The sequence below is a fragment of the Ascaphus truei genome, chromosome 22, assembly GCF_040206685.1.
Source record: "Ascaphus truei isolate aAscTru1 chromosome 22, aAscTru1.hap1, whole genome shotgun sequence".
Lineage (NCBI taxonomy): Eukaryota > Metazoa > Chordata > Amphibia > Anura > Ascaphidae > Ascaphus > Ascaphus truei.
Genome location: NC_134504.1, coordinates 15,204,970 through 15,232,242, shown reverse-complemented (window position 1 = coordinate 15,232,242; position 27,273 = coordinate 15,204,970). Strand labels below are relative to the sequence as shown.

Below are 27,273 nucleotides of genomic sequence, written 5' to 3'. Positions count from 1 at the left end.
GCAGGGGAGCCTGGTTCAATTTCCGGTGTCGGCTCCTTGTGACCTTGGGAAAGTCACTTTATCTCCCTGTGCCTCAGGCACCAAAAATAGATTGTAAGCTCCACTGGGCAGGGACTTGTGCCAGCAAAATGTCTCTGTAAAGCGCTGCGTAAAACTAGCAGCGCTATACAAGAACATGCTAAAAAAAATTGCATTGCAACAAACGTTTGAAATCGTTCTGCTGACAAAATCTCCCGGCTCCAAAAGTTGAATTATCAACGGGGGAAAAATCTTTTTACATTTTACTCTTAATAAATCTGGATCTCCTTTTTGCCCCCGTTTTGCAGCTGAGAGACTGTGATAAATATACCCTTTGTATGCAGATCCCAATCTCTTTGTGTACCCGATACAATACCCAGTGTTCAAAAGGTTAATGACCCCGACACCGCCCGGTCGCCTGCCTTCTCTCACCTCCCCTTTGAACAATTCCCATTCAGCCTACAATTAAATCCTTACCTAATTGGTTTAGGATAATCCACTGGGTTCTCCCCCTGCGGTTTTCACCCCTTTGCAACCAGAGGGGGCCTGCAAACCCCAACCGGTTTCACACCCCCTGTATGTCTCCTGTCCTGAAGTGTGCTTCCTGTGACATTTACAACAGGGGGCTCAACTCCAGTCCCCAAGCCCCCCCCCCCCCCCCCCCCCCCCCCCCCCCCCCCAAGAGATCAGGTTTTCAGGATATCCCAGCTTCAGCACAGGTGGCTCAGTCAGTCCCTGCTTCAGCACAGGTGGCTCAGTCAGTCCCAGCTTCAGCACAGGTGGAGCTGTCCTTGCACAGGCCGCATCCATCAGAAAGTCCGATGCTGGTTCCATTATCACAGAGATACTTGTCTAGTCCATGGGTGCGCAAAGCTTGTGCTACGCACCCTGTCTGCCAGCCCCAGCGCTCTCGCCACCCCCCACCCCCCCCACCCCTTTGACAGGTAACAGGCGTCCAATGACGCCACGGGTCACGTGACATCACATGACCCCGCAGCATCATTTGACGCCGCGTTGCCGGGGGATCGCGTGAGGCCCCTGCAACTGTTTACTTACCGGGATTCAGCAGTCTGTGTTGCGTCGCCATGGCAACGCCGCATCACCATGTGACCTGACGTCACACGCCCACGCAGCGTCATCTGACGCGGATAAAGGTAGGCAGGGGGGGCGCGAGAGCCGGGGGCAGAGAGGCAGGGGGGCGCAGCACAAAAGTCTGCGCTCCCCTGCTCTAGTCTACGGAGGTAGCATTGGGAACTCCCAATTACAGACTGGAGCACAGAGCGTCATAAACTTCCATGTATAACACAGGAGGGGATACGGGGCATGATCCTTTTATTGCACCAACAAGCAGTTATTATGTTACCTTACAGGCTTTACCACCTCTCAGGGTCCTGCACCCGGTCCTACCCCCACCCTGAGAGGCTGGACAGCCGGTAACATACCAACTGATCCACTAAAGGTGTCGTACCCTCTCTCCCTCCTGTGTTATTACCCTCTCTCCCTCCTGTGTTATTACCCTCTCTCCCTCCTGTGTTATTACCCTCTCTCCCTCCTGTGTTATTACCCTCTCTCCCTCCTGTGTTATTACCCTCTCTCCCTCCTGTGTTATTACCCTCTCTCCCTCCTGTGTTATTACCCTCTCTCCCTCCTGTGTTATTACCCTCTCTCCCTCCTGTGTTATTACCCTCTCTCCCTCCTGTGTTATACATGGAAGAAAGGACCCCCGCGGCCCCCCCGCCCTTCGTTGTCATCAACGACTGTATCTTCATTTTGTTTCCCCGGTACATTAACTCCCGCACTGCCGCGCACAAGAAGCCACGCGTCGCTCGACACACAGAAACCCATTGAGAGAATTCCCTACGGATACCGTTGCGGTATCCTGAGTTTGTAAATAAAAAGCAGCGGTACTGTGTGTGCAGGCGAGTGGGAGAGACTGAGAGAGCGCCCGCGGGGGGCACTGAGAAACCAGAGAGAGACATTGTTGTATCAGTCCAGATACAAATATATACTCTGAATAACAATGTTGATACATTTTGTTTGTGCTTTCCCATGGGAGGTACAGTATGTGTCCCTAGTGCCTGTGTATTAGGGAGGGGTGAGAGGTATGTGTCCCTGATGCCTGTGTATTAGGATGGGGGAGAGGTATGTGCCCCTGATGTCTGTGTATTAGGGAGAGGTGAGAGGTATGTGTCCCCAATGCCTGTGTATTAGGAGGGGGTGAGAGGTACGTGTCCCTGATTCCTGTGTATTAGGAAGGGGTGAGAGGTATGTGTCCCTTTTGTCTGTATTTGGAGGGGGTGAGAGGTACGTGTCCCTGATGCCTGTGTATTAGGAGGGGGTGAGAGGTACGTGTCCCTGATATCTGTGTATTAGGAGGGGGAGAGGCATGTGTCCCTGATGCCTGTGTATTAGGAGGGGGTGAGAGGTACGTGTCCCCGATGTTTGTGTATTAGGAGGGGGTGAGAGGTACGTGTCCCTGATGTCTGTGTATTAGGAGGGGGTGAGAGGTATGTGTCCCTGATGCCTGTGTATTAGGAGGGGGTGAGAGTTACATGTCCCCGATGTTTGTGTATTAGGAGGGGGTGAGAGGTGCGTGTCCCTGATGCCTTTGTATTAGGAGGGGGTGAGAGGTAGGTGTCCCGGATGTATATGTATTGGGGTGGGGGGGGTGAGATGTATGTCTCCCTGATGTCTGTGAATTAGGAGGAGGTGAGAGGTAGGTGTCTCTGGTTTCTGTGTATTAGGAGGGAGTGAGGGGTACGTGTCCCTGTGTATTAAGAGGGGGTGAGAAGTATGTGTCTCTGATGTCTGTGTATTAGGATGGGGTGAGGGGGACGTGTCCCTGTGTTTTAGGAGGGGGTGGGAGGTATGTGTCCCTGTGTATTAGGAGGGGGTGAGAGGTACCTGTCCCTGTGTATTAGGAGGTGTGGGAGGTACCTGTCCCTGTGTATTAGGAGGGGGTGGGAGGTACCTGTCCCTGTGTATTAGGAGGATGTGGGAGGTACGTGTCCCTGTGTATTAGGAGGGGGTGAGAGGTACCTGTCCCTGTGTATTAGGAGGGGATGAGAGGTACCTGTCCCTGCGTATTAGGAGGGGGTGAGAGGTACCTGTCCCTGCGTATTAGGAGGGGGTGAGAGGTACCTGCCCCTGTGTATTAGGAGGGGGTGAGAGGTACCTTTCCCTGTGTATTGGGAGGGGGTGAGAGGTACCTTTTCCTGTGTATTGGGAGGGGGTGAGAGGTACCTTTCCCTGTGTATTGGGAGGGGGTGAGAGGTACCTGTCCCTGTGTATTAGGAGGGGGGTGAGAGGTACGTGTCCCTGTGTATTAGGAGGGGTGAGAGGTACTTGTCCCTGTGTATTAGGAGGGGGTGAGAGGTACCTTTCCCTGTGTATTGGGAGGGGGTGAGAGGTACCTTTCCCTGTGTATTGGGAGGGGGTGAGAGGTACCTGTCTCTATGTATTAGGAGGGGGGTGAGAGGTACGTGTCCCTGTGTATTAGGAGGGGTGAGAGGTACCTGTCCCTGTGTATTAGGAGGGGGTGAGAGGTACCTGCCCCTGTGTATTAGGAGGGGGTGAGAGGTACCTGTCCCTGTGTATTAGGAGGCGGTGAGAGGTACCTGTCCCTGTGTATTAGGAGGGGGTGAGAGGTACCCCTGTGAGAGGTGCCCCTGTGTATTAGGAGTGGGTGAGAGGTACCTGTCCCTGTGTATTAGGAGGGGGTGAGAGGTACCTGTCCCTGTTTATTAGGAGGGGGTGAGAGGTACCTGCCCCTGTGTATTAGGAGGGGGTGAGAGGTACCCCTGTGAGAGGTGCCCCTGTGTATTAGGAGGGGGTGTGCCTGCTGGATGCGGGTGAGGTTAGGGGCGGGTTTGACCCCGTGTAAGGGGCACATTGCGAGGATGAACCTTCTGCCGCGCGCTGCTGTAGATGTGCAGAACATTCTGACGCGCGCGCTGCTGTAGATGTGCAGAACATTCTGACGTGCGCGCTGCTGTAGATGTGCAGAACATTCTGACGCGCGCGCTGCTGTAGATGTGCAGAACATTCTGACGCGCGCGCTGCTGTAGATGTGCAGAACATTCTGACGTGCGCGCTGCTGTAGATGTGCAGAACATTCTGACGCACGCGCTGCTGTAGATGTGCAGAACATTCTGATGCGCGCGCTGCTGTAGATATGCAGAACATTCTGACGCGCGCGCTGCTGTAGATGTGCAGAACATTCTGACGCGCGCGCTGCTGTAGATGTGCAGAACATTCTGACGCGCGCGCTGCTGTAGATGTGCAGAACATTCTGATGCGCGCGCTGCTGTAGATGTGCAGAACATTCTGACGCGTGCGCTGCTGTAGATGTGCAGAACATTCTGACGCGCACGCTGCTCTAGATGTGCAGAACATTCTGACGCGCGCGCGCTGCTTTAGATGTGCAGAACATTCTGACGTGCGCGCTGCTGTAGATGTGCAGAACATTCTGACGCACGCGCTGCTGTAGATGTGCAGAACATTCTGATGCGCGCGCTGCTGTAGATGTGCAGAACCTTCTGACGCGCGCGCTGCTGTAGATGTGCAGAACATTCTGATGCGCGCGCTGCTGTAGATATGCAGAACATTCTGATGCGCGCGCTGCTGTAGATGTGCAGAACATTCTGACGCGCGCGCTGCTGTAGATGTGCAGAACATTCTGACGTGCGCGCTGCTGTAGATGTGCACAACATTCTGACGCGCGCGCTGCTGTAGATGTGCAGAACCTTCTGACGCGCGCGCTGCTGTAGATGTGCAGAACATTCTGATGCGCGCGCTGCTGTAGATATGCAGAACATTCTGATGCGCGCGCTGCTGTAGATGTGCAGAACATTCTGACGCGCGCGCTGCTGTAGATGTGCAGAACATTCTGACGCGCGCGCTGCTTTAGATGTGCAGAACATTCTGACGTGCGCGCTGCTGTAGATGTGCAGAACATTCTGACGCGCGCGCTGCTGTAGATGTGCAGAACATTCTGATGCGCGCGCTGCTGTAGATATGCAGAACATTCTGACGCGCGCGCTGCTGTAGATGTGCAGAACATTCTGACGCGCGCGCTGCTGTAGATGTGCAGAACATTCTGACGCGCGCGCTGCTGTAGATGTGCAGAACATTCTGATGCGCGCTGCTGTAGATGTGCAGAACATTCTGACGCGCGCGCTGCTGTAGATGTGCAGAACATTCTGACGCGCGCGCTGCTGTAGATGTGCAGAACATTCTGACGCGCGCGCTGCTGTAGATGTGCAGAACATTCTGACGCGCGCGCTGCTGTAGATCTGCAGAACATTCTGACGCGCGCGCGCTGCTGTAGATGTGTAGAACATTCTGACGCGCGCGCGCTGCTGTAGATGCGCAGAACATTCAGTAGCATTAAGGAGCAGTATTTGCTAAACACAGACTGGCTATTGGCAAACAGCGCACAAAGTGTCGTGCTCATTACTGCTCTGTGGGATCGGTGCCGCGGGGCAGGTCTCAGGTGCCGTGTCACAGCTGTGCGTGCGTATGCAGCCAGGCGGAACTGTACTTACATAGCAGTGGGTGCTGCGGGGCAGAAGGTGGGAGGGGGGATGGAGATAGTTATTATAATAAGATATTATAGGTGCTGCGGGGCAGAAGGTGCTGTGGGAGGGTGCGGGGGGAGACAGGGAGGGTACGGGGGGAGACAGGGAGGGTACGGGGGGAGACAGGGAGGGTACGGGGGGAGACAGGGAGGGTGCGGGGGGAGACAGGGAGGGTGCGGTGGGGAGACAGGGAGGGTACGGGGGGAGACAGGGAGGGTACGGGGGGAGACAGGGAGGGTACGGGGGGAGACAGGGAGGGTGAGGGGGGGAGACAGGGAGGGTGAGGGGGGGAGACAGGGAGGGTGAGGGGGGGAGACAGGGAGGGTGAGGGGGGGAGACAGGGAGGGTGAGGGGGGGAGACAGGGAGGGTGAGGGGGGGAGACAGGGAGGGTGAGGGGGGAGACAGGGAGGGTGAGTGGGGGAGACAGGGAGGGTGAGGGGGGAGACAGGGAGGGTGAGGGGGGAGACAGGGAGGGTGAGGGGGGGGAGACAGGGAGGGTGAGGGGGGGGAGACAGGGAGGGTGAGGGGGGGGGAGACAGGGAGGGTGAGGGGGGGGGAGACAGGGAGGGTGAGGGGGGGGGAGACAGGGAGGGTGAGGGGGGGGGGAGACAGGGAGGGTGAGGGGGGGGGAGACAGGGAGGGTGCGGGGGGACACACAGGGAGGGTGCGGGGGGACACTAGAGGGTAAGGGACCCTGAGGTTGTCTCTCCAAATTCAAAACATCTCACATACTCATATTCAGAATGCAGGTGACGATATTTCCATCAGGACGCTACACGTGGGGGGGACACGGCGGGGATATGAATATTATACCCGCTGAATGATGTTGGGGTATGTCACAGAAATACTTTTAATAATTGGGAGATGGAGCGGCTCAGTGAGTAAAGACACTGACTGGCACTGAGTGTGAAGCAGGAGGAGCAGCTCAGTGAGTAAAGATACTGACTGGCACTGAGTGTGAAGCAGGAGGAGCAGCTCAGTGAGTAAAGACTCTGACTGGCACTGAGTGTGAAGCAGGAGGAGCGGCTCAGTGAGTAAAGACACTGACTGGCACTGAGTGTGAAGCAGGAGGAGCAGCTCAGTGAGTAAAGACACTGACTGGCACTGAGAGTTTGGAGAAGGGGAACCTGGTTCAATTTCCGGTGTCGGCTCCTTGTGACCTTGGGCAAGTCACTTTATCTCCCTGTGCCTCAGGCACCAAAAATAGATTGTAAGCTCAACAGGCAGGGACCTGCGCCTGCAAAAGGTCTCTGTAAAAGCGCTGCGTATAACTAGCAGCGCTATACAGGAACATGCTAAAAAAAATTGCATTGCAACAAACGTTTGAAATCGTTCTGCTGACAAAATCTCCCGGGTCCAAAAGTTGAATTATCAACGGGGGAAAAATCTTTTTACATTTTACTCTTAATAAATCTGGATCTCCTTTTTGCCCCCGTTTTGCAGCTGAGAGACTGTGATAAATATACCCTTTGTATGCAGATCCCAATCTCTTTGTGTACCCGATACAATACCCAGTGTTCAAAAGGTTAATGACCCCGACACCGCCTGGTCACCTGCCTTCTCTCACCTCCCCTTTGAACAATTCCCATTCAGCCTACAATTAAATCCTTACCTAATTGGTTTAGGATAATCCACTGGGTTCTCCCCCTGCGGTTTTCACCCCTTTGCAACCTCTGCAAACCCCAACCGGTTTCACACCCCCTGTATGTCTCCTGTCCTGAAGTGTGCTTCCTGTGACATTTACAACAGGGGGCTCAACTCCAGTCCCCAAGCCCCCCCCCCCCCCCCCAAGAGATCAGGTTTTCAGGATATCCCAGCTTCAGCACAGGTGGCTCAGTCAGTCCCAGCTTCAGCACAGGTGGAGCTGTCCTTGCACAGGCCGCATCCATCAGAAAGTCCGATGCTGGTTCCATTATCACAGAGATATTTGTCTAGTCCATGGCTGCGCAAAGCTTGTGCGCTACGCCCCCTGTCTGCCAGCCCCAGCGCTCTCGCCACCACCCCCCCCCCCCCCTTTGACAGGTAACTGGGTCACGTGACATCACATGACCCCGCAGCATCATTTGACGCCGCGTTGCCATGGCGTCACCGTAGACAAAGTAAGTGACGTAGGAGACATTGCAGGGGCCTCACACAATTCCCCCAGCATTTAATTTAAATGCCTTGGAGAAGAGCGCGGGGCCTCTGCAACCGCTCACCCCCCCCAGCCCCCTAGAAAATCTAGCGCCCCCAGTTTGCACACCCTTTCTCTAGTCCAGCGGTGCGCAAAGTGGGGGGCGCGACCCCCAGGGGGTGCGGGAGATTGTGCTGGGGGGGCGCGGGCAGTTGCAGAGGCCCCGGGCTCTTCCCCCAGGCATTTAAATTAAATGCCGGGGGATCGCGTGAGGCCCCTGCAACTGTTTACTTACCGGGATTCAGCAGTCTGTGTTGCGTCGCCATGGCAACGCCGCGTCACCATGTGACCTGACGTCACACGCCCACGCAGCGTCATCTGACGCGGATAAAGGTAGGCAGGGGGGGCGCGAGAGCCGGGGGCAGAGAGGCAGGGGGGCGCAGCACAAAAAGTCTGCGCTCCCCTGCTCTAGTCTACGGAGGTAGCATTGGGAACTCCCAATTACAGACTGGAGCAGAGAGCGTCATAAACTTCCATGTATAACACAGGAGGGAGGGGATATGGGGCATGATGCCTTTTATTGCACCAACAAGCAGTTATTATGTTACCTTACAAGCTTTCCCACCTCTCAGGGTCCTGCACCCGGTCCTACCCCCACCCTGAGAGGCGGGACAGCCTGTACCATACCAACTGATCCACTAAAGGTGTCGTACCCTCTCTCCCTCCTGTGTTATTACCCTCTCTCCCTCCTGTGTTATTACCCTCTCTCCCTCCTGTGTTATTACCCTCTCTCCCTCCTGTGTTATTACCCTCTCTCCCTCCTGTGTTATTACCCTCTCTCCCTCCTGTGTTATTACCCTCTCTCCCTCCTGTGTTATTACCCTCTCTCCCTCCTGTGTTATTACCCTCCCTCCCTCCTGTGTTATTACCCTCTCTCCCTCCTGTGTTATTACCCTCCCTCCCTCCTGTGTTATTACCCTCTCTCCCTCCTGTGTTATTACCCTCTCTCCCTCCTGTGTTATTACCCTCTCTCCCTCCTGTGTTATTACCCTCTCTCCCTCCTGTGTTATTACCCTCTCTCCCTCCTGTGTTATTACCCTCTCTCCCTCCTGTGTTATACATGGAAGAAAGGACCCCCGCGGCCCCCCCGCCCTTCGTTGTCATCAACGACTGTATCTTCATTTTGTTTCCCCGGTACATTAACTCCCGCACTGCCGCGCACAAGAAGCCACGCGTCGCTCGACACACAGAAACCCATTGAGAGAATTCCCTACGGAGACGTCGTCGTCCCCCCCCACTCCCCCCCCCCCCCCCGGTTATAAATGGGGGAATGTTTGAGTGAGCAGGAAGAGGAGTCTGCAGAGGTCACAGAGAAGGGATTGGGACGCCTGCTTTATATGCTCTGCCCGGCGCTGGGGAATAGCTCAGCGCCAGTCTAGTGAATGGGATTAAAGTCTTCTCAAGCACAGGGATCCCCCCCCTGATCTTTTTTTGGGGGGGGGGTGAAAACCCTTGGAGACACCTCCCGAACCCAAAGTTCAGAATCGCTGCTCCACAGTAATTCTTCCCCTGTCTGGACCAGTACAAACCGCGGCTGTTTGTGTCATTGCTGATATTTGGGGCCTATGCAGAGAGCAGCGGTAAGGGGAATAGCGGCATTTTTTGGAGACAAATGCCTGTAGAAAGGCAGGTACTGGCGAGTTTTAAAAAAAAGCGCCATTTTTTTTTTTTATTATTTGCAAATCTCGCCGCGCGGCTGGCGAGAACCTAAATCTCTCCAGTGTTGAAAACTGCCGTATTCAGAGAGGCGCGATCGCCATGTAGCGGCTGTTCGCGCCCAAAAAAATGGCGCGATTTTCAACATTTTGCTTCTCCAAAAAAATTTGGCAAGAAGCTGGCGCTCGGCGGCCGGTGGGGGAGAAAAAAAAAAACCGCGATTTTTTTCCCCACAAGTTTCAACAGCGCTCATATCGCCGGTTGAAACTCTCCATATGCAGACAGGATTCTAAATGCAGTTTTATGCCCTTTCTGCATATGGAGAATAAAACTCTCCATTAAAGCTACTTTTTATTCCCCTCTCCAATTGTAAATAGCGCTGCTCTCTGCATGAGGCCCTTTGTCTCTTTGTTCGGATCAGCCTGGAATCCCTGCAGAATTCTTTGCTCCGTTAGGGGTGAGCCTGTAACTAGCGGAGCGCAGCTTGTAGACTGGCCAAGGGTTTCAGGTCCTGCATTTAAAGCCTAATTAGAGAACCCAACCTGGCTGCAGAAGCCGTCACGTGGCAGCGCCGTGTCACCTTGTTCCCTCCCGTCCACGTTGCTAGGCGAAACCTTTTTAATGGGCCTGCTCTGTTAATGACTGATCTGACATTTTAACGTTGGTATTTACTTTGCTTTGGTTACCGTGGAATCAGAGATTGTCTCAGGAGTCTCACCTGAACTCCCCCCCACCTTTCTCCTCCCCAACACCCCCTTCACCACCTTCCTATAATTAACCTCTTCACTGCCAGAGGGGCCTGCTGTGTGTTGCTTCAGGGAGCTGTGCATGAAAAATCTGTCTGGGGGTCTTTTCCGTTGACTTGCAGTGGGTTGAGGCAGGGGGGGCTGAACACCAGCCCTCAAGCTCTCCCTCCAGTTTTAAGATATCCCAGCTTCAGCACAGTCGACGACAGCCTCTGATTGAGCCCCCTGTGCTGAAGCAGGGGCTGATTGAGCCACCTGTGCTGAAGCGGGGACTGATTGAGCCACCTGTGCTAAAGCGGGGACTGATTGAGCCCCCGTGCTGAAGCATGGACTGATTGAGCCACCTGTGCTGAAGCAGGGTCTGAGTGAGCCACTTGTGCTGACGCAGGGATATCCTGAAAACCTGACCTGTTGGGGAGGAGCGGGCGGGGGCTGGAGTTGCCAGATTCATTTGGATACAAAGTGAGTGGGATAATCCCCAGTTTTGTATTCACATCCAATGTTGTATCACACATTACAGCGCTATTGCTATGCATCTTAACCCAGGCTGTGCTCAAGGCTGTGACCATGCAGCAAGCTTAAGCCTATAGGGAACCATGTTATATGGTTTTGAAACAAAAGGTGACACTGTGTGCTCATTTGCATGTCATTTCCCAGAATCCCTTGCGGCAGTGGAAGTGCTGTGTGCTGGGTGATAATGGGGAAAGGCGGGAGTGCAGACCTGCCTAAGACATGCGGATGAGCATACAGTAATATTTCCATTTGATATACCTATATTCCCCTCTTTTCATTTTACCCGGGGATATTTACGCGCTGTTATTTCTTCCCGCTCGTACCCCAAACACACCCGAAAAGTCTTTTTATTCTGCACTGCACTGTCCTGTGCGGTTGTCATTTTGACATTGTTATCACAACCGTGCACTGCGCGTGTTTCTCACGGACGCTGTGATTTGCGCTCGTTTCTTTTCCGTTCGCTCGCTGGTCAGTGTCTGGCAGGGGAAAGGGTTAATAGTCACAGGCATGCCCAGCAATAATGGCTGTAATATTAAATCCACTGACCGCAGCTGCTGTCCTGCCCTGGGCATTGTGGTTGCAACACAGTTATTTCTGCAGCAGAACTGGTAATAAATTCCTCCTGATAAAGTGTGTGTGTGTGTGTGTGTGTGTGTGTGTGTGTGTGTGTGTGTGTGTGTGTGTGTGTGTGTGTGTGTGTGTGTGTGTGTGTGTGTGTGTGTGTGTGTGTGTGTGTGTGTGTGTGTGTGTGTGTGTGTGTGTGTGTGTGTGTGTGTGTGTGTGTGTGTGTAAAAAGTATGTCACCACAAGGTATAGATATTATTCTCTCCCTATATATGGCTGCAATGTACAAATAACTTGTTTTTCCAGGCATAATCACTGCCCTCAAGAGCTTACCGTCTAATGTGTTCTGATTGAGGCACAGAATGATGCTACCACTGAACTAATACTTCTCCCATATATATTCTACGTTGAGTACTGTGCATAGAGTATTAGCGTTAACCAATGGGAGCAGAGACTGATGTAGACTTTGCTATGAAGCTCTCACTTGGACTGCCGGCTGGTGAACACGCTTATCGAAAGCCCGTCAGCATTAATTGTGTCTATAGACGATTAAGAGGGTCCTGTAAATCAGGGGTGCCCAACTCCAATCCTCAAGAGCTACCAACAGGTCAGGTGTTCAGGATATCCCTGCTTCAGCACAGGTGGCTCAATCAGTGGCTCAGTCGAAGCAGGGATATCCTAAAAACATGACCTGTTAGTGGTCCTTGAGCACTGGAGTTGGCCAATGACTGAGCCCCTGATTGAGCCACCTGTGCTGAAACAGGGATATCCGGAAAACCTGACCTGTTGGTGGCCCTTAAGGACTGCAGTTGGCCGCCCCTGCTGTAAATAGTTAAATCCATACTGAGATTAGAGGGCACCGCGGGTGTGATGTCTGTATACAGTATATGTGATGTTATAATAATAAGCATGTTCTGATGCCACCTGTTCTTGTTTCATTGTGGTCCAGCTCATGGCTCATCTCACAGCGTGGCCTGTTCCATCCTTGGCCTTACTGACCTCCCTATGGCTCCTGTCCAGCTTCTCCCACTGGGCTGATGCCCAGACCACAGCGCTCCCAGTCGGATGTGGACAAGGTGTGAACCCCCTGTATTTCAACCTCTGCGACCTCACGGCTGTCTGGGGCATTGTGCTCCAAGCCCTCGCCAGCGCTGGCATCGTGTCCTCGTTCATCCTCACCATTGTCCTGGTGGCCAGCACCCCGTTCATCGAGGACAAAAGAAAGAAGAGCATGGTGGGAACTCAGGTCTTTTTCCTCCTGGGCACCACCGGCCTCTTCTGCCTCGTCTTTGACATGGTGGTCATGAAGGACTTCGCCACTTGCACGTCCCGGAGGTTCCTCTTTGGGCTGTTCTTCGCCATCTGCTTCTCTTGCCTGTGGGTGCACGGGATTAACCTCAACTACTTGGTCAGAAAGAACAGAGGGCCCAGGGGCTGGTGGATCTTTGGGATAGCTGTTGGTCTCTCTCTGGTGGAGGCCATTATCAACACGGAGTGGCTTATCATCACCATAGTCCGGACGGGCACCACTCAAGGCCACCCCTGCTCAATCGCCAATAAAGACTTTGTGATGGCACTGATCTACGTCATGTTCCTCATCCTTGCTGGCTTCGTAACTGCCTGGCCGGCACTGTTCGGTGATTATGGGCACTGGAAGAAGCACGCAGTCTTTATCCTGCTAACCCTCTTCCTGTCCATTGCCATTTGGATGGTCTGGATCGTAATGTACGTCTACGGGAACATCCAGGTCGGGAGACCGCAGCTTTGGGATGACCCCACACTGGCCATTGTTCTTGTCTCCAACGCTTGGGTTTTCATCTTCTTCTACATCATCCCAGAGATCTCCCAGTTGACCAAGCCGGGTTTTGAGCAGACATTAGAAGAGGACCTGTACCCAAGCAGGGGGGTGGGCTACGAAACAATCCTGAAGGAGCAGACCTCCAAGAGCATGTATGTGGAGAACAAGGCGTTCTCCATGGATGAGCCTAACTCTGGTAGGTGCTCGCACTGGGCAAACCATTCCATTTGTTTATAAATATGGGGGGTCAGTCAACATTATTGGGTGCCTATTTATACGGCTCTTTTTCCATTGGCAGCCAAGAAGCCAGTCTCTCCGTACAGTGGATACAACGGTCAGATGCGGAGCAGCGTCTACCAGCCCACGGAGATGGCCTTGATGAACAAGACTTCGGTGAGTGTCCTTTTACCCCTCTTCCTACGTGACTTTGGTCTCTGGCTGCACTGTGTATTCAGGAATGGGGTTTTGTCTTCGCAAAGTGCCAAGAACACTATGGTGCATTATCTGGGCGGCCCAAGGAGGCACCTTCTCTCTTATAGCCGGGCTATCTTTGTGTATATGTCACCAGGGCATCATGTCTAGTAAGACGATTCAGGACAATATCACTGAGACAAAGAGCTGACAATCTAATGTTTAAAACCAGTGGCCCCATGGCACTGAATAGGTTAATACCCCAGCTCTCTTTATGCGTGAAAAGTACACCGATCTTATCTTCTCTCCGTACATTTGGTATCAACCACTATGGACTATGAGTCACGGTATCTACTACTCCCCGTATGTATATCATAGTGAGATCCACCGTACTTTTAGTTAATTATTGCAATTTAACCCTAACAATGCCTTCCCTGTGGGAATATTCGGCGTGTTGTTATCCTTGCTTCTGTTCTCCCCTCTCACACACGGGCTTTAGAAACCAGCATGGAATAGATGACATCAATATTAATATAAGGGGTGGCTGAAAATATAAAGCACTTAGGAGCCAGAGAAATAGAAATGACCGATGCCGCTGCCTCTCAAAAACCAGGGACTCGCCAGGTAAAAATAAGACTGAAGTTTGTTCTAATCACATTAAAAATGAACACTCAGGACAAACAAAAATAGAGCAGCCGCCTCCCACGCGTTTCGGGCATGCACTGCCCTTTCTCAAGGAGTAGGAGCCAGACACAATTTTTAGGAGCCAGCGTTTTGTTAGGCGTGGGGAGGGCAGGGGGGTGTTCTGGCTACCCTGCTGCCCCTCCCCTCTCATCGTCTGTGTCACTATGTGTGTATCTGTGACACACTAACACACAGATACACACAGCTCTCATCGCCGACTAGCTCCACCCTCGCTGACTAACCCCGCCCCCAACCCTCGAACGCCTCCTGCTCTCCCCTCACTGAGCAGCGCAGCGGTGACAGGACCTGTCAATCATCACCGCTTCAGCACAGGTGGCTCTATCAGGCCCCTGCTTCAGCACAGGTCGCTCAATCAGCCCCTGCTTCAGCACAGGGGGCTCAATACGTCCCTGCTTCAGCACAGGTGGCTCAAACAGTAGCTCAGACTGAGCCACTGATTGAGCCATCTGTGCTGAAGCAGGGATATCCTGAGGACTGGAGTTGGCTCCCTCTGTTCTAGATGATCTAGATGACACAGAGTGACGCTGCTTTTTGACTTGCAAGCCCGTTTTTATTAAAACCCCCGTGCATGAGGGGCCCCTCTGTCCTGTGAGGCTCCGTCTTATCTGCAGAGAGAACGCACCCGGTGACTGTTTCGGAATCCGTCCGTGCCAGCGCAGGGAGAGGAGATATCAGACAAGCGCAGCTCCCGGCACGGACGTCAGCAGAGCATCTCTCCTTGGGAACACCACAAAGGTGTTCTACTTGGGAGTTTAATGCAGGGACAGGCACACTGTGCAGTGCTCTGCAGGACGCTGCCTGCGCACTGTGCAATGCTCTGCAGGATATCTGCGTGCTGTGCAATGCTCTGCCGGTTGGCAGCCAGTCCCCTGTGCAATGCTCTGCAGGATGTCTGCTCGCTGTGCAATGCTCTGCAGGACGCTGCTTGCGCACTGTGCAATGCTCTGCAGGATTGCAGGCAGCCGCCTGTGCATTGCTCTGCAGGATGTCTGCACGCTGTGCAATGCTCTGCAGGATGCTGCCTGTGCACTGTGCAGTGCTCTGCAGGATTGCAGCCAGCCGCATGTGCAATGCTCTGCACGATGTCTGCAAGCTGTGCAATGCACTGCAGGACGCTGCCTGCGCTGTGCAATGCTGTGCAGAATGTCTGCGCACTGTGCAATGCTCTGCAGGATGTCTGTGCACTGTGCAATGCTCTGCAGAATGCTGCCTGCGTGCTGTGCAATGCTCTTCAGAATGTCTGCACGCTGTGCAATGCTCTGCAGGAAGCCTGCGCACTGTGCAATGCTCTGAAGGACGCTACCTGCATGCTGTGCAATGCTCTGCAGGATGACTACATGCTGTGCAATGCTCTGCAGGATCGCAGCCTGCCGCTGTGCAATGCTCTGCAGGATCGCAGCCTGCCCACTGTGCAATGCTCTGCAGGATCGCAGCCTGTGCACGGTGCAATGCTCTGCAGTATGCTGCCTGTGCGCTGTGCAATGCTCTGCAGAATTGGCGTACACGCTATGCAATGCTCTGCAGTTTCTTGATGCATGCAGTAGACAACATCCTTTTTCAAAGTCTTTTTTCCTACCCACTGTGGAAAGGGTTAAAATGTTGTTGGAATATTTGGCAGAGGTTTGTTAAAGGCACTAAGGCAGCAGGAAGCGGAGCAGCCGTTCCTCATGGACCCTCACCGTCCCTCACCGACCCTCACCATCCCTCACTGACCCGCACTCACTGTCTCTCACCGTCCCTCACCGACCCTCGCCCACCCGCACTCACTATCTCTCACCGTCCTTCACCCACCCTCACCATCCCTCACTATCCCTCACCCACCTGCACTCACTGTCTCTCACCGTCCCTCATCCAACCTCACTATCCCTCACCATTCCTTACTATCCCTTACCGTCCCTCACCCACCCTCACCGACCCACACCCACCCTCACCCACCCTCACCCACCCTCACCCACCCGCTCTCACCGTCCCTCACCATTCCTTACTATCCCTTACCGTCCCTCACCCACCCTCACCATCCCTCACCCACCCTCACCGTCGCTCACTATCCCTCACTGACCCTCACTGGGAGCTGTCCTGTGCAAGCTCGTATCCAGAAGAATTTCCTAAACTCTCTCTAGAGATTGAGATTCCCAAACAAAGCTACAGTAAGGACTTTAATATTGTTCCATAACTATTGTGGTATATGTTTAGAGGTTGGGAACTAGACAAAGCCAGCCAGCCCGATAGATAGGGCCTGGAATGTTTAGCAAGATCTCCCTATGGGGATTAGGTGTTCTTTTTATGAGTTTTGTTTTGCCTTAAAGGGACAGTGTGCCCAAATGTTAATTTGTGTTGTGGAGAAATAAAACCGCTCAACATTTGGTTTACCCTGAAACTGTACGTGTGGATTCTTGTCTGACCTCGCCTACAGGCCATCCTGCCACAGACACATACCTCCCCCATCCTCATGCAGGCATAGGGGACACATACGTCCCCACATCCTAATACACAGACATCAGGGACACATACGTCTCACGTTCTCCAAATACACAGAGACACATACCTCTCAGCCCCTCCTAATACACAGAGACACATACCTCTCAGCCCCTCCTAATACACAGATGTCAGAGAATGCATTGCTAGCTCCTGTGGAATTAACGTTACTGTCCCTTTGTCACAGCCAGATCTTCCGTACGATGTGATAATTCCCCGGCCAACGGTTCATTCGCACCCAGCAGCGAGCAGCACCTCCACGTTACGGGCAGAGGATCTGTACGCCGCCCAGAACCATCAAAGCACGAACCCCGGGGGCAAAAATATACAGGTGTGACATCCGTGAGCATGCGACAGCCAACTATCACAGTCATCCAGTCTGTCCCTGCAGCGTGACACACACACAAGGGACCTCTGTCCCTCCCAGCTCAGGGTGGCACTCACTCTCACTCCCACTGCTGGGTGACACGCTGACTCTCTCACTCCCACTGCTGGGTGACACATTGACTCTCTCACTCCTACTGCTGGGTGACACGCTGACTCTCACACTCCCACTCACACTCCCACTGCTGGGTGACACTGACTCTCACTAACACTGCTGGGTGACACGCTGACTCTCTCACTCCCACTGCTGGGTGACACTGACTCTCACTCCCACTGCTGGGTGACACGCTGACTCTCTCACTCCCACTGATGGGTGACACGCTGACTCTCTCACCCCCACTGCTGGGTGACACTGACTCTCTCACTCCCACTGCTGGGTGACACGCTGACTCTCTCACTCCCACTGCTGGGTGACACTAACTCTCACACTCCCACTGCTGGGTGACACGCTGACTCTCACACTCCCACTGCTGGGTGACACACTGACTCTCACACTCCCACTGCTGGGTGACACGCTGACTCTCTCACTCCCACTGCTGGGTGACACGCTGACTCTCACCCCCACTGCTGGGTGACACTGACTCTCTCACTCCCACTGCTGGGTGACACACTGACTCTCTCACTCCCACTGCTGGGTGACACGCTGACTCTCTCACTCCCATTGCTGGGTGACACGCTGACTCTCACTCCCACTGCTGGGTGACACTGACTCTCTCACTCCCACTGCTGGGTGACACGCTGACTCTCTCACTCCCACTGCTGGGTGACACGCTGACTCTCTCACTCCCACTGCTGGGTGACACGCTGACTCTCACCCCCACTGCTGGGTGACACGCTGACTCTCACTCCCACTGCTGGGTGACACACTGACTCTCTCACTCCCACTGCTGGGTGACACTGACTCTCTCACTCCCACTGCTGGGTGACACGCTGACTCTCTCACTCCCACTGCTGGGTGACACTGACTCTCACTCCCACTGCTGGGTGACACCCTGACTCTCACTCCCACTGCTGGGTGACATGCTGACTCTCTCACTCCCACTGCTGGGTGACACTGACTCTCACTCCCACTGCTGGGTGACACACTGACTCTCTCACTCCCACTGCTGGGTGACACGCTGACTCTCTCACTCCCACTGCTGGGTGACACGCTGACTCTCTCACTCCCAATGCTGGGTGACACGCTGACTCTCACCCCCACTGCTGGGTGACACGCTGACTCTCACTCCCACTGCTGGGTGACACACTGACTCTCTCACTCCCACTGCTGGGTGACACTGACTCTCTCACTCCCACTGCTGGGTGACACACTAACTCTCTCACTCCCACTGCTGGGTGACACGCTGACTCTCTCACTCCCACTGCTGGGTGACGCGCTGACTCTCTCACTCCCACTGATGGGTGACACGCTGACTCTCTCACTCCCACTGATGGGTGACACGCTGACTCTCACAATCCCACTGCTGGGTGACACGCTGACTCTCACACTCTCACTGCTGGGTGACACGCTGACTCTCACACTCCCACTGCTGGGTGACACGCTGACTCACTCCCACTGCTGGGTGACACTGACTCTCTCACTCCCACTGCTGGGTGACACTGACTCTCTCACTCCCACTGCTGGGTGACACACTGACTCTCTCACTCCCACTGCTGGGTGACACGCTGACTCTCACACTCCCACTGCTGGGTGACACTGACTCTCTCACTCCCACTGCTGGGTGACACACTGACTCTCTCACTCCCACTGCTGGGTGACACGCTGACTCTCACACTCCCACTGCTGGGTGACTGTGACGATAGTTTATGACAAGTTGTAATTTACACCAAATAACTGGGTTTGAACTGAACGAGGCTTAGATATAATAAAGTATATTTATTCTTTTGGATAGGTGAACACACGATATAGTACAGTAACAGGCAAGAAGTACACTTACTTTGGGGATGGGGGATGAGAAGTATGTTGCATAGCAATTCTCTCGCAATCAGGTACAATCAAGATGATATCAGAAGACAAAGGATGTAGGGTTGACCACAGTTTATAAATCTTTTGTGACCCTATCCTTAACATTAAGTACAGGTGATTGGGCCACAATTACCTGTAGCCAATCTTTAACGTGGGAATACATTTTAATCCATGCCCCCTGCTAGTTAGGACATGCGCACTAGGACCCTGGTGTCTCATTTCTGTAGCCCCACATTTACATCAGGAATGCCAGCCAGTCTACCAAATGGGATTTCTGGCAGGATACTCTTTGTTGTAAGGTGTTAAATGGGACACTTACAGACTACTCTGGTTTGAGTCGTCTCAGCCCTCAGGTAAACAGTGAGGGTGACAAAATCCTTTGAACAATACTTAAGTCCTAGACATTGGGTTGCCTCTCGGACCATATGCTACCCTGGTATGCAAAGGAATTTCCTTTGGGTTTTATCCCTGCCTTGGGATACAGTGTTACAAGTTAAATACAAACATATTAAAAGGTCCGGTTCTGTTAGGTTCAGCGGGCCCCAATTCCCAGTTCTCAATACCGGAACTGGTACACCATGTGGTCCAATTTGCGACCCGCTAGGACCTCTGGAACCGGAGTTACACAAATATACCTAAAACCGTTTCCTATTTTAATACAATAAACTCTGCTGTAAATTAAATCACGGTTTTTCACTAAATCCCCATTGAAACCTATGGCGCGACCCGCTCTCTCGGTACGACCCTTCTCGGGGGTCCAGGATTCGGGGACCCGGTGTGGTCGAGTGGGGGGAGGCCTAGGAACTAGGGGCAAAAAGAATTTTATTTCTAGGTGCTCTAGAACTGTAGATTCCCACGCCACTTAACGTTGAACTTGACTAACAGTGATTAAAGCTCTCTTTTAGAAAAAGTATGCGCTTTGTGGTTTGGCGGTTTGGCCGGCAGCTAACTCGTTCCAGGAAAGCGCCGTCGAGGAATCTCCATTGAAGTCAATTGGCCCATTGACTTACAATGGGAAACCGCCGCTCTTCCACTCGGATGCCACCTGCTGGATTCGCCATTGAAACGCATGGAGCTCTAATGGTGGCCTATGGGACCCTGCAAAATGGTGCCTGAAAAGGCGGGAAAATTACACAAAGGGCTATAATCATTAAAGAACTATTAACTCTTGTACTCCCGGATGGATCCCAGTGTATGTGTGATGCAGACACCGATATAACCAGACATTACAATAAAACATGGGAACAGGGGAATATCCATTTACATGTCATAACAAGGGTTAAATCACATCGCTGGACCACAGCCCAGTTAACCCCTTGTCTCCCTGGTGAGATCAGGGGATGGCCAAATGGGGTGCAACCCCTTTAATACCGGGCCACCCCCCTTTCTCCCTCTACACCTCCCCTTCTTAATGGGTGACCTGTGGCCCACTGGCCCTAACGGGGAGTGGGGCACTGCTGGCACCATTAATGAATTCAGTCTCGGAGGGATAGTCCTGGCGTGAAAGTCCATCAGCATTGCTGTTTTCACTGCCCTTTTTGTGCTGAATGGTAAATTCAAATTCTTGCAAAGCTAAACTCCATCTCAGCAATTTGGCATTTTCCCCTGACACCCTCTGTAGCCAACTCAGGGGGTTATGGTCTGTAATGACCGTGAAAGCCCTCCCATATACATAGGGCTGGAGCTTTTTGAGTGCCGACACAATGGCCAGGCACTCCTTCTCAATGGTGGCATATGCCACCTCCCTGGGGAGTAGTTTGCGACTGAGATACACCACAGGGTGCTCTCTGCCGTCGTCCCCCACCTGGCTCAGTACAGCTCCAATACCAAAGTCTGAGGCATCAGTCTGAATAAGAAAACGCTTGGTATAGTCTGGGGCAGCCAGTATGGGGGCTCCAGCAAGCGCAGTTTTCAGGGCCTGGAAAGCAGTTTCACAGGCAGGAGACCAGGTAATAAGCACAGGCAGTTGCTTCTTAGTCAGATCAGTCAGGGGTTTGGCCACGGCGCTGTACTGTGGGACAAATTTCCTATAGTACCCTGCGGTGCCCAAAAATGCCATGACCTGTTTCTTGGTTTTTGGAACAGGCCACTGAACTATGGCTTCTACCTTGGCTGGCTCTGGTTTGAGGTGCCCTCCACCCACCCTGTGCACTAAGTACAGGACCTCTGCCATCCCTACCATACACTTAGTGGGTTTCAAGGTAAGCCCAGCCTCCCTGATCCTATCCAGCACCGCAGCTACATGTCCTAAATGGGAGTCCCAGGAATTACTAAAGACAGCAATGTCATCTAAGTAAGCCCTGGCATAGCTCTGCATCCCTTCCAGTAACCTATTGACCAGGCGTTGGAAGGTAGCCGGGGCATTCTTCATCCCAAATGGCATCACCAAAAACTCATAGAGGCCACTTGGAGTGATGAATGCTGACTTCTCCCTAGCCTCCAGGGTCAGGGGGATTTTCCAATAGCCTTTGCTCAAATCCATGGTGGTCAGATACTTTGCCCCCGCGAGTTCATCCAGTAACTCATCCATGCGGGGCATGGGGTAAGCATCTGACACCGTCCCAGCGTTGAGCAACCGGTAGTCCACACAAAACCGGGTGGTTTTGTCCTTCTTAGGAACTTGGACTACCGGACTTGCCCAAGGGCTCTGGGACGGAGTAATTACCCCTAGGGTCAGCATCTCCTCTATCTCTCTCTCCATACTTGTCTTGACCTCTGCTGACACCCTATAAGCGTGCTTATGCAGAGGCTGCAGGTCCCCTGTGTGCACTGGGTGTTTTGTGAGATGTATGGTCCCTGGCATGTCAGTGAAGAGGGTGCTAAACTGAGCTAGCATGTCCCTGGCTTCTCCCTTCTGCCTAGCACTCAACTGTGCCCCTATCTCCACCTGTTCCACAGTGTGTCCCTGCCTAGCCTCCCCTAGGAGATCAGGCAGAGCGTTGCTCACCGGATCTTCCAGCAGGGGGCTACAAATGGCCAGCACTGCTCCCATACTCGGTGCTCTGTATTCCTTCAACATGTTAATGTGATATGTCTTGTGCCTCTCAGGCGCTACCTGTACAACATAGTTGCACTCATTCACCTTTCGGATGACCGGGTACCGTCCCGACCAGGCAGCCATCAGCTTGTTCTCCCGAGTGGGTTTGAGAACAAGCACCTGCTGTCCTGGGATGAATTCTCTGCTACGGGCCTGCTGGTCATACCATTGCTTTTGCTTGGTCTGAGCAGCCCTGAGGTGGCCACCCCCATGAGCATCTCTAACCGGTCTCGGAGATCTACTACATACTGGATCACTGAAGCATCAGTAGCAGTAGTCTCCCCTTCCCATCCCTCACGGAATAGGTCCAGAGGTCCACGTACCCTGCGGCCATATAGTAGCTCGAAGGGGGAGAAGCCTGTAGATTCTTGCGGTACCTCTCGGTATGCAAACAGCAAGTGCTGCAGGTGAATCTCCCAGTCTTTCCCCTCCGCCTCTATAAAGGTCCGAAGCATCTGCTTCAGGGTCCCGTTAAACCTCTCACATAATCCGTTTGTCTGGGGATGGTAAGGGGTAGTGCGCCGGTGCTGTACACCGCATGCATCCCAGAGACAATGTAACAGTTCACTCATGAACTGTTTTTAAACACTGACAAGACTGTAACAATGGTATTTGGGACCAAGACTAAATTTGTAAAGCTTCCAGTGACTGAGCTCCTGATTAGAACCAACGCTAACACCACCCTAACACCTGTCACTAGTTTTAAATACCTGGGCTTATGGTTTGACTCCCACTTAACATTCGGGATGCACATTGATACCCTGACAACCAAGACCTATGCCAAACTAGGGGTACTTTACAGGAACAAATCCTCCCTAAGTCTCCTGGTCAGAAAGCGTATCGCACAGCAGATGCTAATGCCAATTATTGACTATGGAGACATAGTATATGGCTCGGCTCCTCAAACCCACCTTAGCAAACTTGACACCCTCTACAATTCAATTTGTCGTTTTGTTCTCCAGTGCAACTACAACACACACCACTGAGAAATGCTCAAAGAACTAGATTGGTCAACACTAGAGTCTAGGCGCAAAGTTCACCTTTCCTGTCTTGCCTTTAAATTCTTCATGGGCAAGCTACCCAGCTACCTGAACAAGCTCCTCACACCTACCACTTGCAGCACTTATCACCTGAGATCAGACTCCAAAAGACTATTCATGGTCCCAAGGCTCAACAAAGTATCCGGACGTTCCTCCTTCTCCTTCCGTGCACCCCAAAACTGGAACAACCTACCAGAGACTCTCACATCCACCACCAGTTTAAGTTCTTTCAAATCTAAGGCTGTCTCACATTTTAATCTGGTCTGTAACTATTTCATTCGCCCATAATATATATTTTCTTTAACTGTGCATGCAATGTCTTGTATATAATGTATACCTTGTTCATTTATGTAACTGTATTTGTAACTATGTATTATTTTGTTTTACTCTGTGCCCAGGACATACTTGAAAACGAGAGGTAACTCTCAATGTATTACTTCCTGGTAACACATTTTATAAATAAATAAATAAATATGTATATGCGTCTGTGTGTGTCCAATAATTGATTGTAAGCTCCTTTCATTCTCTTTCTCCTGATATTCTTCTTTCCTGTTCTCTCTCTCTCCTTCTCCCCCCCCCCCTTTCCTGGTGTTCTCTCTATCCTCCCCCGCCCCTCCCCCCCTTTCCTGGTGTTCTCTCTCGTTACCCTCTTCTTCCTCCCTCCTTTCTCCTGCCTCCCTCTCCTAACTCTCCCTCCTTGTGTTCCCTTTCTCTCCTCCCTCCCTGTCCTGATACGCCCTCTCCTGCCTCCCTCTCCTGGTTCTCTCCCTCCCGGTTCTCCCTCCCTCCCGGTTCTCTCTCCCTCCCTCCCGGTTCTCTCTCCCTCCCTCCCGGTTCTCTCTCCCTCCCTCCCGGTTCTCTCTTCCTCCCTCCCGGTTCTCTCTCCCTCTCCCGATTCTCTCTCCCTCTCCCGATTCTCTCTCCCTCTCCCGATTCTCTCTCTCTCTCCTCCCCCCTGATTCTTTCCTGCCTCCCTCTCCCTCCTGGTTCTCTCTCCCTCTCCTCCCTCCTGCCTCCCTCTCCTCCCTCCTGCCTCCCTCCCTCTCCCCCGTCCTGCCTCCCTCTCCTCCCTCCTGATTCCTCCCACTGCTGGGTGACACGGACTCTCTCACTCCCACTGCTGGGTGACACTGACTCACTCCCACTGCTGGGTGACACTGACTCTCTCACTCCCACTGCTGGGTGACACTGACTCTCTCACTCCCACTGCTGGGTGACACGCTGACTCACTCCCACTGCTGGGTGACACTGACTCTCTCACTCCCACTGCTGGGTGACACTGACTCTCTCACTCCCACTGCTGGGTGACACTGACTCTCTCACTCCCACTGCTGGGTGACACTGACTCTCTCACTCCCACTACTGGGTGACACTAACTCTCTCACTCCCACTGCTGGGTGACACGCTGACTCTCTCACTCCCACTGCTGGGTGACACGCTGACTCTCTCACTCCCACTGCTGGGTGACACGCTGACTCTCTCACTCCCACTGCTGGGTGACACGCTGACTCTCTCACTCCCACTGCTGGGTGACACACTGACTCTCTCACTCCCACTGCTGGGTGACACGCTGACTCTCTCACTCCCACTGCTGGGTGACACGCTGACTCTCTCACTCCCACTGCTGGGTGACACGCTGACTCTCTCACTCCCACTGCTGGGTGACACGCTGACTCTCTCACTCCCACTGCTGGGTGACACGCTGACTCTCTCACTCCCACTGCTGGGTGACACGCTGACTCTCTCACTCCCACTGCTGGGTGACACACTGACTCTCTCACTCCCACTGCTGGGTGACACGCTGACTCTCTCACTCCCACTGCTGGGTGACACGCTGACTCTCTCACTCCCATTGCTGGGTGACATGCTGACTCTCACACTCCCACTGCTGGGTGACACGCTGACTCTCTCACTCCCACTGCTGGGTGACACGCTGACTCTCTCACTCCCACTGCTGGGTGACACATGGACGTAGCCAAATGGAACTATAGATCCTTGACTCTCTCACACCCACTGTACTATGACAGTTGCCATAACTTAAAGCTGCAGTTCAGGCTCCCGTTTTTTGTTTTTTTAGTTTTTTTTTTAACTTCAATAGTTTTATCTGGGCAATCTCTACTTACCTAAAAAACTGCATAGCTGCCGGTCAATTCGTTCTCCGTCTATTTATCGGCAAAGTTTGGCGACATCTTTAAATATGGGGAATGTAAATCGTTGCTATAGGAACAAGCATGCTTGTTAAAATAGAATACAAGAAAATTGGTCTTTTAAAGTTGTTTTGTTTAAAACAGAAAATGCTAAAAGTATTTTTTCTTACTACAGAACTGATTTATTAAAAAAAACACACATGCAGGATATTGCATGAACTGCAGCTTTAAGGGACCCATAGTGCATAAAGACAGTCCCACTCATTGCAGATGACAGTGACAGATGAAACCTGTGACTCATTGACTACGTCCCTCAAGGTCACAAAGCTCAGAGACATCTCTGCTTCTCCACCTTATCAAAATGGGTGACACAATACCAGTAGGAACTCAATGTAACCTTACAATAATTATGTTTCCCCTTTTTGTTCTAGACCCAGTCCCCATACAACAGATGGTGAGATCCCACCGCTGCCACCACTAAGGTGATCCAGGCTGAACCTTCGCCTCCTACCTTTGTACCTGGACAGGTCCCGGGGTCTCCGCGCCCAATTACTGGCCTTGTGTTTGGCTTTTTAGGACACTCCATAGGGAAGCGTGTTTTGTAGGATGTACACTGGGATTTCTTGACCATTGTTTTTGGTGGAGGTTTTATTGTAAGGACGTCTCGACCGCTGTTGAAAGTTGACAATCCTTTAACAAGCTGACCCTAAACCAGCATTTCATGTCAGAGGAGAAAATATATAACGATACTGAGTATCTCTACAAACTCTTCCAACGCACCAAAGGGTATGGTGCAGCCTTACTGCTCTGTTACCCACCGTTACAAGCAACACGTTAGTTTTTCAACACAGTAGCAACCTCTTTAATAATGTTTGGAGGGGGCTTTATGGGGTACTATTTAGGGGTTAGAGGTCATGCTATATTTGCACAGCAATCTTTAAGTGGGTAGCAAAATATAACCCCCTGTTTGACCCCCTGGCAACAAAGGCGTTGAACAGCTGCACCCTCAACGCTATGAGCCTTGAGTGCCTTTCACACAAACCAAATATCATTATAGAGCTCCATTTATTTCACATAGAACACCAGCCGCCTCCCTGGTGCATTCCCATGCCTCCTCTTTGTGTGTATTGTATTTACTTAACCTATTCTGTATATATTAAACAAATTTTTATTTTTACACCCGAGGGGTGGAGAAGAGGTGTGTGTGTGTGCGCCTGCGTGCGTGCGTGCGCGTGTGTGAATGCAGAACGATCTCCGCGTCTCCCGGCAGGATGGCACGGGCGCTGGTGTCTTGCAGAAGACGTCCGGAAACACTTGTGAATTTCAGACACTCCAGTTGCTGTTTTTTTATTTTATTTTTATTTGTCCGGCTTCTGCGTAATGTATTTGTGGTCAAAGAAAATAAAAAGCTCTGTTTTATTTAAATGAAGCCGGATGTGTCCTGCAATGTTTGAGACAGGGATATATCCCTGCTTCAGCACAGGTGGCTCAATCAGTGACTCAGTCTTTGACTGCACCACCTGTGCTGACGCAGGGATATCCCGAAAACCTGATTTGTTAGTGGCCCTGGAAGACTGGAGACGGCCACCCGTGGTATAGAGAATGGCCACCAGTATCGCCACTGATTTGCAAACCTAAACCTGGCGTATACTCCACCACAAACTCCATAAAGTGACCGCGAGTAAGAAGAACTTGTCTCGCACCGCCTGCCCGTTCTCCTACCCGCTGCAACACCTGCAACCCTATTAGATTCGCAGATTTCTTTCCTATTTAGCACTTCGCATTAATGGTATCCCAAGCATGTTTTAATTCCCATCCGTATTAGCCCTGACCACTTCTGCTGGGAGGTGATTGCACGCATCCACCACCCTTTCTGTAAATGTTTTATTTTATTTATTAAATGTGTTACCAGGAAGTAATACATTGAGAGTTACCGCTCGTTTTCAGGCATGTCCCGGGCACAGAGTTATGATGACAAATACATGGTTACAAATACACAGTTACATTAGGTGAGCAGGGTTATACATTATATACAAGGCACAGTAAGAGATAGTATATAT

At 52.3% G+C, this 27,273-nt stretch overlaps 1 protein-coding gene across 3 annotated transcripts in view; it reads left to right on the top strand.

Annotated features, from left to right (window-relative positions):
- The window catches only part of GPRC5C (G protein-coupled receptor class C group 5 member C), a 29,245-nt gene extending 2,603 nt beyond the window's left edge, over positions 1–26,642 (top strand). Inside the window, exons 2-5 of one of the 3 annotated variants that reach the window (XM_075580070.1) lie at positions 12,200–13,244; positions 13,347–13,441; positions 16,827–16,970; positions 25,645–26,642. In XM_075580070.1, the coding sequence (XP_075436185.1) occupies positions 12,203–13,244; positions 13,347–13,441; positions 16,827–16,970; positions 25,645–25,671 (1,308 nt within the window). In that variant the 5' untranslated portion in view covers positions 12,200–12,202 and the 3' untranslated portion in view covers positions 25,672–26,642. Of the gene's footprint in view, positions 1–12,199; positions 13,245–13,346; positions 13,442–16,826; positions 16,971–19,894; positions 22,867–25,644 lie in introns of those variants that run through there. The other 2 variants (XM_075580069.1, XM_075580071.1) reach the window with 2 other exon arrangements.
- The last annotated feature ends 631 nt before the right edge of the window (positions 26,643–27,273 follow it).